General features: G+C 45.4%; 2 protein-coding genes across 2 annotated transcripts in view; one reads left to right on the forward strand and one right to left on the reverse strand.

Annotated features, from left to right (window-relative positions):
* The window catches only part of MOB1B (MOB kinase activator 1B), a 244,326-nt gene that overhangs the window by 179,055 nt on the left and 52,279 nt on the right, over positions 1 to 12,992 (reverse strand). The window lies entirely within an intron of this gene.
* On the forward strand, positions 1,990 to 5,674 carry CXCL11 (C-X-C motif chemokine ligand 11). The gene is made up of 4 exons (XM_082236807.1): positions 1,990 to 2,144; positions 3,876 to 4,008; positions 4,246 to 4,318; positions 4,465 to 5,674. Exons 1-4 carry the CDS (start codon positions 2,084 to 2,086, stop codon positions 4,486 to 4,488), a joined length of 291 nt encoding a protein of 96 aa, XP_082092933.1. The 5' UTR covers positions 1,990 to 2,083; the 3' UTR covers positions 4,489 to 5,674.

Raw genomic sequence — 12,992 nt, forward strand, 5'->3', positions numbered from 1 at the left:
GACAGTGTTCCCCACTATTCACAATTTCACGCATTCGCAGGGTACCTGGGAACATAACCCAATTGTGTGAGGAGACGCCTGTATTAGGGTAAAGCCTGCATTTAAAATGCACATAACCGTGAAAATAACGTAAAATGCAGCACATGACATGAAATTTACTTTGCCAAAAAATGTGTTTATCAGGCAAAAGTAACTCAAAATGTGCACCCTAAGCAAAATTAGAACCAAAATGCTAACAAATCTTCGGAGGGACTTTTTTTTTTTTACTGCTCCCCCCACCAAAAAAACCCCCCTCCAAGATTGCAGATTTGACGTGGAAATGTGTAAAACTGAACTCAAGATTGGAAAAATGGGAAATGGAAACTGAAATTGAAACTGACGGATTTGTCCATCCCTAGCAGGGCAACAGGCAAGACTTGGCAGGGCACCAAAGGGGAAAATCCCCTTGTTTCACACACCCTTCTCTGTCCTCCCTCCAGGCAAGGTAGAGACATTAACCAGAGTTTAAGGACACGTTCAGCCAGGAATTCCCCTATTTAACTGTCCCGTTTCCTTTCAGATTAAGAAGCGCAATTATTGTAAAAGAGGAAAAAAATGCTCTCTTCAGGCAATTGCTTGATAACAATAAATATATTGAGAGGGGCTGATAAGGGCTGCATGTGCTGTTCCTCTGCACATTCAGAGTTCATGTTTGCACAGAGACACACCTTTGCATCCACACCTAAATTGTGTATAGGCTTCTGTACATGCAAACAGTGGCCCTCTGTTTTCCACGGTACCACATTCGATGTGTGGGGGTCTCTGTGCTGAGACCATGGGTAGGCAAACTAAGGCGCGGGGGCTGGATCTGGCCCAATCGCCTTCTAAATCCAGCCCACCGACGGTCCGGGAATCAGCGTGTTTTTACATGAGTAGAATGTGTCCTTTTATTTAAAATGCATCTCTGGGTTATTTGTGGGGCCTGCCTGGTGTTTTTAATGTGTGCTTTCATTTAAAATGCATCTCTGGGTTATTTGTGGGGCATAAGAATTTGTTCAATCCCCCCCCCCCGCAAAAAAAAAGTCTGGCCCCCCACAATGGGACAATGACTGAGGGATGTCTGAGGGACAATGGACTGGCCACCCGCTGAAAAGGTTTGCTGACCCCTGGCTTAGACTGTCTTCATTTAAAGTGCATTTCTACCTCCTGGGTGCAAAGGCAATACAGTAAACTCCTCTCTTTTTACATGAATAAACAGAAAGTAGCTGAAATGTTGAAACGCTGTTTATTTATCAGATGGTAAACAGCACTCAAGACCTTTTATTGATGACATGAAGACTAGTTGTAATAATGAGTTTTTATTTGATGTGATTATTCTCCCTCTTTGCAGTTACTTTACTAAGTATTTTGCAGATTCCTGTCTTCATTTATATTTTTTACATACTTGCTATAGAATTATAATAATGAAAACTTCCTGGGGGGAAACTCTATGAAGTAGCTAAATAAATATTGCTTCTCTGGCCAGAATATTTATAGAACACCCTTCCCAAAAAAAATTCTCAGGCCACTTTACAGTTAAAATTCTAACCAAGTATTAGAAAGGCAGTAGTGATATATGTACAAGAAGCAGCAAGAGAAAATGGATGAATGAAGGACAAGCAACACAAAAAAGTAAATCAACAAGTACATTAGTATTTAGAGGATAAAAAGCAGGAAAGGTATAGAGCTAAGTGCTTGATTTACTTCAGCAAGTAAATTACTATTAAGAAAATGAAGAGTAAAAAGTAAACGTGGGAAGAAGTATGGAGCTAAGAGAAAAGTGATGGCTTTGAAGGAAAATTTGTCTGGAATGGCTAAAAACACCCACCCACACCCACCCCATTCCATTATACTGGCACCTTTCTGGCAGTTAGGAGATGGGAAATGATTTATTTGAAGTTACAGTGGTGTGGGAAAGGAAAGTGAAAGGAGCAGGAATTTCCCCAGGGGATGTCAGAAGTGGATGAAGCTAGCCAATAAATACTGGCCCCAAAGCTCTCTGACTCCACCACACAGCACATTTCCTCCTCTCACAGCAGCCGCAGCAGGAGTAAGAGCAGCAAAGATGATCCAGAAGTCCTGCCTTGTAATCCTGGTACTTGTCCTTTGCACAGCTCTCATACAAGGTAATATTCTTTTACCTTCTTTTCTTCCGTATGATATTACATTAACTTCGCCTCCTTTTCTTCCATATAACATTGCATTAATTGCATCTTCTCTGCTTCCACATTTTGCAATGCATTCATAATGTGGTAATAACGTTGACTAACGAGGAAAGCTCATAGAACAATAGAGCAACAAAGTAATGATAATGGGTGGTATTCAACTATTTTTTTTACCATTGCAATTAATCGACATGACTTAGTCGAGTTTATTGATTACAGTGGGTCCGTTTGGAGTAAAACCTAGGTGAATATCATACAATGCTGTCAAGCAGGGAAATTTGAGAGTACAATGTAATAATGACTATCACCACGATAGTGTTGCGTGTCAAAGTCCCCAAGCCACCCGCCCAAATAAATCACAATTCACACAGAATTTTTGTTTAAGGTTTTTGGCATAATTTTGGCCACAACTTTATTAAAATACATAAATGCAAGCGGTTGCTTAGGCATTGGTTACAACTATCTGTCCCCAAACCAGGGACAGAACTGACTTCCGGATTCCAGCAAAAGCCAGGAAGGGAAAACAATATTGGGTAGAAAATGGAGACGGGCACCATACCGTCACCCCTCCCCGCATGCTCCCAGGGGCTTGCGCAGCCCAAGCCCCACGCCAGGGATTCGGACAAAAGCATGGCGAGCCCATGGATTCCTTTAATGGAATTCCCTTGCAGCAGCAGCATTGCAGGGGCAGGCACAGTCAAACCTAACCTGCGGAATCAAAGATTTGTAGAGATGGAAGGGACCCTGAGGGTCATCTAGTCCAACCCCCTGCAGTTCAGGAATCAATTACAGATGGACATCCAACCTTTGCTTAAAAACCTCCAAGGAAGGAGAGTCCACCACCTTCTGAGGGAGTCCATTCCACTGCAGAACAGCTCTTACCATCAAAAAGTTATTCCTCATGTTTAGTCGGAACCCTCTTTCTGGTATTTTGAAGCCATTGGTTCGAGTCCTGCCCTCCAGAGCAGCAGAAAACAGGCTTCCATGTGACAGCCCTTGAGATATCTCCACTTAGTCTCCTTTTTTCCAGGATAAACATACCCAACTCCCTCAATCGTTCCTCGTAAGGTTTGGTTTCCAAACCCTTGATCGTCCTGGTCACACACATTCCAGCTTGTAATTATCTTTTAAAAATTGTGCGGCAGGGTTCATGTGAGAGTAAAATGGGGGCAAGAGAACAATATATGCTGCATTGAGTGCCAAGGAAGAAAGGTGTGATATACAGGCTTCAGGTTACAGACTCCACTAACCCAGAAATAGTACCTCAGGTTAAGAACTTTGCTTCAGGATGAAAACAGAAATCGTGCTCCGGTGGCGCGGCGGCAGCGGGAGGCCCCATTAGCTAAAGTGGTGCTTCAGGTTAAGAACAGTTTCAGGTTAAGAACGGACCTCCGGAACGAATTAAGTACTTAACCCAAGGTACCACTGTAAATATAATTAAATCAATAGAAAACAAAGGGGTTTTTTTGGGGGGAGCAATGTCATCTCCCCCCTCCTCCCAAAGAAAATCTCCAAGTGTTAAAAAGATTGTGGCTTACCACTTTCCCATTCGTTGCTCTGTCTGAAACACCCCGCTGAAGAGGTTTCGAAGGAAAGCCTCCCCTCTCACATCACACCCGCAACCCTGTAAAGTTATATTACGACTGAGCGTACCCGAACGTGTAACTCAAGGGTGACATTCTTCTGTCACAGGAATGCCAACTACCAGCAGAGGGCGTTGCCTCTGTCGAACAAAAGGAATGATGCTGAGCTCTGTCCCTATTCAACGCGTTGCTGAAGTTGAATTTCACCGGCCAAGCAGCAGCTGTGATCAGGAGGAACTGGTGTAAGTAGTGGATGCCGGTTCTACTCCAGAAGCCTTAACATTTGTGTTAAGTTTCCTACTCGGGGTCAATGCTATTTTGCTACTCAATGCAATACAAGTAACTATATAAAACCCTAAGGAAGTTGTGTTGATCTAGAAGGGCAGGGCAAATGCCTTTATTTTGGAGCAGTCCAACTGCCACGGAAGGATAATAATAGTAGTCCTGTTTCTAATTTGCCCTCAATTGCTTCTTTGCAGAGTCACTTTCAAGAGAAACGAGCGCAAGAGGTGCCTGAACATTAATTTGGAGCAAGGCCGTCGTATAAAGGAAGTAAGTGAGACCAGAATAAGTACAGTGGGTTGGGATGAGACAAGATAACGGGGTGGCTGTGTTGGTGGGCTCCCGATACCTCATCCACTCTGGCCACAGATAAGCGTCTTGTACTCACCAGCTATTTTTCTTTGCTTCCCTTACAGGCAATTATGAAGAAGAGGAAATGAAGATTGTTAGAGACTGAGAGAGGAGAAGGCAGAGAAAATATACCGTATTTTTTGCACCATAACACTCACTTTTTTCCTCCTAGAAAGTAAGGGGAAATGTCTGTGCGTGTTATGGAGCGAATGCCTACGGGTGGTGGTGGGGATCTGCTGCAGTCGTGAGCAGAGGATCCATGGTTCCCCTTCCTTCACTCCTCCACGGCTTGCTTTGAAACAGCAAAGCGGGAGAAGAGCCGCTGAGTGGGGAGGAGAGAGGGACAGAGAGCCTGCTTGCTTTAAAGGAGCAAGGCGAGAGAGGAGAGGAGCCTTCTCCTCTTATACCCCTCTTCTGCATTATTAGCAGCATCCTTCTCCACCCACCCCACGCGTGTTCCTTCTCTCTTGAGTGCTTTTCCTTCCCTCCCCACTTAAAACGTGGTTACAAAGCACGGATCTACATGGATCCTCAGGATTTTTGCACTGGGTCACCCCAAATTCACCATCAGATCACATAGCATGTCCATGGCTACAGCTTGCACCAAAAAAATCACACACCCACTGTTGCCTGGGGCCACAGCATGAACCACAAAAATCACACACCCGCTGTTTCGTTTAGAATATTTTTTTCCTTGTTTTCCTCCTCTAAAAACCATGTGCTTGTTATGGTCGGGTGTGTGTTGTAGAGCGAAAAATACGGTAATTGGGCATCTGGTTACTGAGGTAGAGAAGTCATGAGGTTCAAGCTTCTTTTGGACAAAGACATCAACCATTTCTCCTTCAGGAAGACCTCCTGACAACCTTCTAAAAGACTGACGTTCTGTGGACCACACAGTTTGAAAACTCCCTGACCTAAGTGTTTAATTGGCAGGATTTGGTCTAGTATATAGCTGCCAGAATTTGAAAAGGAGCTTTTCCCATTTAGTTTCTTTCCCTCAACTTTCAGGTCAATAATTATGTGTTACCGCGGGAAGAAACAAAAAAAAACAAAAAACGGAGAAAGCTAGAGGACAAATAATTTCATATTGTAAAGCCCCGAATAGCTAAAAAAATCTATGTGAGTGGAAGACATTTGGTACTCATTGTTTCATTGTTAAAATAATAATGTTTTCTTGCTATCTTGTTGTTGTATCCTGCTCCTTGCCGGGTCTTGAATACAGGCTTGGCACCTGTACATTTGTAAATAAAAATATTTTTGTTTTGTAACAAATCAGCCAGTGTGTGTTTGTCCAGTCGTTCTCTCTCTCCTCGAAAGTAAACCTACAGGAGCTGCCATTCAGCTCCCAAATCAAACTTCGGCAACACAAGTAACATTCACACTGAAGGAGGTGAGGACAGGTGACCCCACCTAAGCCCGAAGTCACCCCCCAACTAGGCTTCAAAACTGTCCAAAATTCCTTTTCTCTCTTCTAAAAATCCACAGCTAAAGTTTTCCTCCCAAGATGCATAGGCAAAATGTTATTCTTTTATCAGTATGAGAGAGCTTCCAAAAGGCTAATGAATAGGCTCTGTCATTGCCAAGAATACTCAGGCCTGAGAACTGACTCTTATCTCATTCGGTTGTAACACATCTTGAACACGCTGAGCGCAAGGCTCTTCGACCCCCATTGGCTTCTCACCCCCTTTCCTGGGAAGGGCACCAAGAGTCCAAAAGAGTCCCAAGACAGGAGCTTTCTGTTCATGCTCAGGGGAACTCATGAGGCAGGACTCTTGTGGAGGAGGAGAAAGGGGGGGGGACTGGAGGGAATAGATGCTCTCTGCAAATGGCTGTGAACCTGTTTTATGAATCTATCACACTTGCTCCTTCTACCAGCCGGATGGTAGAAAAAGGCTACAACACCATGTACAGTGGTACCTTGGGTTACATACACTTCAGGTTACATACACTTCAGGTTACAGACTCCGCTAACCCAGAAATAGTACCTTGGGTTAAGAACTTTGCTTCAGGATGAGAACAGAAATCGTGCAGCAGCGACGCGGCAGCAGCAGGAGGCCCCATTAGCTAAAGTGGTGCTTCAGGTTAAGAACAGTTTCAGGTTAAGAACGGACCTCCAGAACAAATTAAGTACTTAACCCGAGGTACCACTGTATTTAAAACACATTGATTCCCCCAAAGAATGCTGGGAATTGTGGCTTGCTAAAGGTCTTGGGAACTGTAACTTTGTGGAGGTAAACTACAGTTATCAGGATACTTTGTGCTTTAAATGACGTGGATTTGTGACATCAAATTCCCTACAAACACAGGAATGGGCATATTGTGTGGGGGGGAGAGAGGGAAGGACTCATTTCCTTCATGTTTCAGACAAAATACAGTTTATGTCCCAGAAACCCACATGCCTCTAATTCCCAGTTCCATGCATACTTGGCTGGAAAGCCTATCTACTAAGATGATATGCTTTGAACTGCAAAGCACGTGACTTTAATTGCAATTACTAAGCAATAAAGTAGGCCCTGGTATTCAGGAAGGTTAGCACCATATAACCTGACTGATATATATACATATAGGGCCATCATGGTGTTATGGCTGGGCTTAGGGTAGAGATACCCAGATGCAAACCTTCAAACCAGGAAGCTTACTTAAGCCTCTTTCTCTCAGCCATGTTTGAGCTTCCTAGAGGAATGTGTTACGCAAATTACGGGGGGGGGGGCACATCTTTAAAGTTAAATGTTACACATATTATGCCTGAATGTATCCTTTCAACTTGACAGCTCAGGGAAGTTACCTAGCTTTAAAAAATAATATAAAATCATCTCCTTTGCCAGTTTCCTCCATTCCAAAGCTATTTTCCCCTTGAAAAAGGACTCCAGGAAGTGTCCAGAGGTGACAATTGCTGGGCTCATTGTTAGCCAAATCTCATCACCTGACTTGCCTCAGGCTCCAGACATGCAAAGGAAGTTCTATTGTACTTTTGGGTGGTGGGAACTTAAGACATATTTGTCTATGCTAATCTTATACCTGAGTCTTGCCCTGCCATGTCTGCCTATGCTAATCTTGTACCAAGGACTTGTGTGGACATGTTTGCCAAGGTTAACCCCTCCCCTTTTGTGACATGTCAGTGATGTACCAATGATGTAGCAATGATGCTGTACGAACTGTATTCTAGGATAGGGTGGGAAAGTTTTAAAAGTCTTTGTCACCCCATCCTTGGGGTTCAAATTTGCTCTTTGAACTTATTGCGCAATAAACTTTGGTCTACAGCTATTTGCTCCGGTTGGTGGCTGGACTCCTTCCTTTATTCCGCAGGGACCCCCGGGCTCTGCCTGACGAGCTGGGTGACTGAGCAGCCTCACACCTAGATTTTTCCGTAACAAATGTGAAAAATAGGCCTTTTGGATCAAAGCAGCATCCTGCTTTGCCAGAGAGATGCCCCCAGAAAGCCCACAAGCTATCTCTGTCCCAATATTCAAGGCCATTCTGCCTCTGGAAATGGTCTTCTGCTTTGCAATTATAGCCAATAGCCAGTGACAGAACCAGAACCACACTGGGACCTGTGGCCCTTTGGGTGATGCTGGAGTCTGGACTACAACTCCCATCATCCCCGGCCCTTGTCCATGCTGGTCGTGCCTGGTGGGAGATGCAGTCCCACGATGTCAGGCATGCCGCAGATTTACCCACCTGTGATCAGAATCCTCCATGAATTTGTCAAGGATGTGGGCCTTGACAGAGGAGCAACATAACTGGACATCGCATGCCCTGTTGGTGGGCAAAATACACTTAAAGTCTATCTTAGAGGATGGGCTGAAGCTCAGTTGGAGAACATCTGACTTGCATGCAAAAGGTCCCCCTTTCAAACCCCAGAATTATTATTATTATTATTATTATTATTATTATTATTATTATTATTATTATTATTATTATTTTCATCCCCAGCCACTCTGGGCGGCTCCCAAGCGAATATTAAAAACACAATACAGCATTAAACATTAAAAACTTCCCTTCAGATGTCTTTTAAAAGTAAAATAGTTGCTCCAGGGGTCAGCAAACTTTTTCAGCAGGGGGCCGGTCCACTGTCGCTCAGACCTCCACAGAAGACGCCATCACCATCACTCTCCATGCTGCTCTGTCCCATCTGGAGCGGCCGGGGAATTATGTGAGGCTGCTGTTTGTGGATTTTAGCTCTGCTTTTAATACTATCCTCCCCCATAGACTGGTGTCCAAGCTAGAGACGATTGGACTCCCTAACTCCACCTGTCTCTGGGTTTTGGATTTTTTGTCAGAACGTTCTCAGAGGGTTAGAGTAGGGTCACATGTGTCCACAGCCCTCAGCCTTAACACCGGTTCACCACAGGGTTGCGTGTTGAGTCCCCTGCTCTATGCTCTCTATACGTATGACTGTACAGCCATCTATTCCAGCAACAAAATCATCAAGTTTGCTGATGACACTACGGTGGTGGGGCTCATTTCGGGAGGGGATGAGTCCGCCTATCGGGACGAGGTGGAGCGGCTCTGTGTTTGGTGTGGAGAGAACAATCTGGCTCTCAATACGGCTAAGACCAAGGAATTGGTGGTGGATTACAGGAAAAAAAAGGCGGACATTCAGCCCTTGTATATCAACGGGGAACGGGTGGAGAGGGTGGCGGAATTCAGGTATTTGGGAGTGACTATGGATCAGGGCATGACTTGGAGCGCAAATACCACTGCTCTGGTGAAGAAGGCCCAGCAGAGAATTTATTTCCTCAGACTTTTAAAAAAGAACAATCTGAGTGAGAGACTGCTGGTGTCCTTCTACCGAGGCTCCATAGAAAGCATACTTACATATTGTATTTGTGCTTGGTTCTCCAGTTGTACAGCTAGGGAGAGGAAGGTGCTCCAGAAGGTCATAACCACAGCCCAAAGGATTATTGGTCAACCTCTCCCAACTTTGGAAGAATTGTACGGTTCCCGTTGCCTTAGGAAAGCAAACAATATCCTGCGGGATCCATCTCACCCGGGACATAGTTTGTTTGCACTACTGCCTTCTGGCAGGAGGTATAGAAACATCAAGTCTAGGACAAATAGACTGAAAAACAGTTTTTATCCAAGAGCTGTGGCCTTTTTGAATGCTGTAACTCGATAGTGAGACCAGGGAGTTTGATGGGTGTGGGTGTGGCTGGAAGGTGGTTTGTTGGTTGTTGCTGTTGTTTTGTTTTTGTTGTTTTTAAGGGTTGGCATCCAATTTCGTTGCACTTGTGCAATGCTGCACTAGTGTAATGACAATAAAGAATCTATCTATCTACCTTGTGGAGGGGGCAGACTATATTTTGAAAAAAATATGAATGAATTCCTATGCCCCACAAATCACCCAGAGATGCATTTTAAATAAAAGCACACATTCTACTCATGTAAAAACACCAGGCAGGCTCCGCAAATAACCCAGAGGTGCATTTTAAATAAAAGGACACATTCTACTCATGTAAAACATGCTGATTCCCGGACCGTCCATGGGCCGGATTTAGAAGGCAATTGGGCCGGATCCAGCTCCCGGGCCTTAGTTTGCCTACGCATGCTCTACTAGGTAGTGCTTGTAATGTCAGTTGCCTGGAACCACGAAGAGCTGCTGCCCGCCAGTGTAGACAATACCAAGGTAAATGGACCAATACTTCTTCCCTCCAACCCTTCCCCACCCAATTTTATCATCCAGCTCTTTCCCCCACCTGGTGAGGTGAGCAAGACTCCAGGTGACTTGCACAGCAGCTGAGGAAAGGGAGTGGATATCAGAGTGATGTTTGAGCATATCATGAACCGGTTGGGTGCAGAGGAGTGGGGGGGGGAATCAGCTGGGGAACCCCCAAGGGGAACCCCCTTCCCAGAAGAAGACTCAGTGAGTGGTCAGAGGGCAAAGAAGGACCAAACTGGGATGTATTGGAAGCTGAAGAGGCAACAGGGTTTAGTGAGGAGGAGGAGTCTGGGACAGGGAGCAGTTCAGACTCTGAGGCTGGAGAGGAGGCTGGAGAGGAATGGGGACTGGAAGGGCAGGCTGTAGAAGAAGCCAGGGAATGTCCCTCTCCTGCTACGATTAGCTCCCCTCTCCCCTGGTCTCCCAGAACACGCAGAGAAATGAAGAGGGCGGAGGAAGGAGAGAGAAGGCTCACCAAAACTCAGTGGAAAGTAGTGGGGGAAGCATTGGAGCGAGCTGGGAGCGGCCTTGTGTTCTTCTGCTGCCAGAGGCAGCTGCTTCACCCAGCCTCAGCTGTGGGCCGGCTCCACAATGGGAAAGTTGGAAAGGCTTGTTTTCATACGTTGAACCAATGTGGTAAATGAGGGCCAGTCCCATCACACAGCAGAGTGAAGCAACCGGCACAGTTTCATCACGGCAGGAGCCGTCCTATTTTCTCGTTGTCATTCTGCTTTACTGCAGATCAGCTGGATTGCATAAGTGCAATGGATGGGTTTGGGGAACTGGGATTCTTTCCCAGAAATTGAGTCACTCCCAGCTGCAGGCCAAAAGTTGATCTCTTGCACTATATATCTGCCATTGTACTTATTTCCTTTTCCTCCAAAAACTCTGATTTCTCCTACAAAGCCAAGTTTCACTTTCAGTGTCATGAAAGTGGAGGCGAAGAATCTTTATTACGTCGCTTCCTGAGTTTGCAAAGGGGAAGGAGAACAGAAAAGCATGGAATTAGCTCAACTTCTGCCTGGGGCAGAATCACTTTTACCATGACGTTGACACGCATTGCAATTTTGGGGTTGATTTCTCTACAACAGTGTTTTTCAACCACTGTTCTGCGGCACGCTAGTGTGCTGTGAGATGTTGCCTGGTGTGCCGTGGGAAAAATAGAAAAATTCAAAAGATTTTTTTAAAAAAATCAAATTTTCGCCCACTAGGCAGGCGCCAGACTGTGTCCTGGGTATGGGGGGGGTTGACCCCACCCTCGGCCAGCAGGGGCGCCGATTGGCGCTCCTCAGGGGGACACCCTCCACTTTTCTGATGTCCGGGCTGTGACTGGTCCAGACTCCAGCCTGGACCTATCACAGTAGGACATCATCTTCCGACTTCCTTCCCGCCCGAGCACAGTGTGCGCAGCAGCAGAGAGAAGAAGACGTCGCGACTCGAGTCACCAGGAGGACCGGAGAAGTTGTCATTTTATTTCTCTTCAGTCTCCACTGAATGCCTTGACTGGGTTAGGGACCCTTATAGCTCAGCATCAGCTGGTGGAAAGGACATGACTTTACAGGAGCAGGAGGAACTAACTGAACTGAGACAAAATCGTGGTTTCAAGCTAAGATTTGCTGATCTACCTTGGACAGTTTTTGGTTGGATACTGCCAAGGAGTTCCCCCTTCTGGCAAACAAAGCTATTTTGACATTGCTCCCATTTTCCACTACATATCTGTGTGAGATGAGCTTTTCAAGCATGATTGCTATAAAAACTAAATACAGAGAGAGACTGAGAGCTGTTGACGAAGAGCTACCTGTGTGTCTTTCTTCGATTTCAGCCAGAATATCAGCTTTGTGTTCAGCCAAACAGGCCCAGGTTGCGCACGGAATAAAGTATTTTATAATTTTTCATATTTCTGTTTACTTACTATTTCATAATAAAGTAATTATAAAATACTTTCTTTGTGTTTATTTGATTCCTATTCAAGAGAATTACTTTATATATAGTCAATATACGCACAGAGTTAAATTTTTTAACATTTTCTAATGGTGGTGCGCCTCGTGATTTTTTTCATGAAACAAGTGTGCCTTTGCCCAAAAAAGGTTGAAAAACACTGCTCTACAACATCCTTCTCCAACGTGGTGCCCTCTAGTTGTTGATTCAGTGTGTGCAGCAGCTGCGGAAAACAACAAATTTCGTGCTAAGGACCATTAGGAAATTGTCAATCTCATAATGCCATTAACAGAAATCTTTGGCATACCCCTCAACTGTCCCAATTTGAGTGGGACAGACAGGGCCCTCTTAAGCATATTCGGCGCCGCGGTACAAAGATTCCTCCCCGCCACCCCGTTTCCCACAGTTGTCTTGTGCCACGACGTCCCACCTCCTAATATATCCTGCGTTTTAAAGCCCTTATGTCAGCCCAACACAATCTCAGCAGCCAGCTCCTTCCACACAACTGGTTTCATCTCAACGCTCACAGATAATAAAATACGGAGGAATTGGGCATCCCTGGGGAGGTGCTGAATCAATAGAGGCTGGCTGCTCTCACCATGGGTGACTGTGGGTAGATCAAGGCACTCTGCACATGCTTAAAAGAACAAAATGGTCTGCAGCTCATGAAAGCTTATGCCTCACTAAAAACCCGTACCCGTCTTTAAAGGACTTTTTGTTGGTGTTTGTTTTTAACCACTAACTGCATGGAGAGCACGCTCTTGAGTCCATCCTCACCGCCCGAAATCTGAATGAATGCCTCCTCCACCTTTTTCCTCGACGGAAGGGGCGGGGGGGGGCGAATTTCTCGGTGAGAACGTTGCCCCTCCCGCCCGTCCCCAGCGCTGGGCAGCTTGAGACTGGCTTGCCGTGTGGACAAAATGTCTACAGGTGTCAATACAATATTCTAAGTGGAATGGGCTCTTTTGGGAGGTGGTGGGCTCTCCCCTCGTTGGA

This window comes from Podarcis vaucheri, assembly GCF_965113315.1.
Source record: "Podarcis vaucheri genome assembly, chromosome: 9".
NCBI lineage: Eukaryota > Metazoa > Chordata > Lepidosauria > Squamata > Lacertidae > Podarcis > Podarcis vaucheri.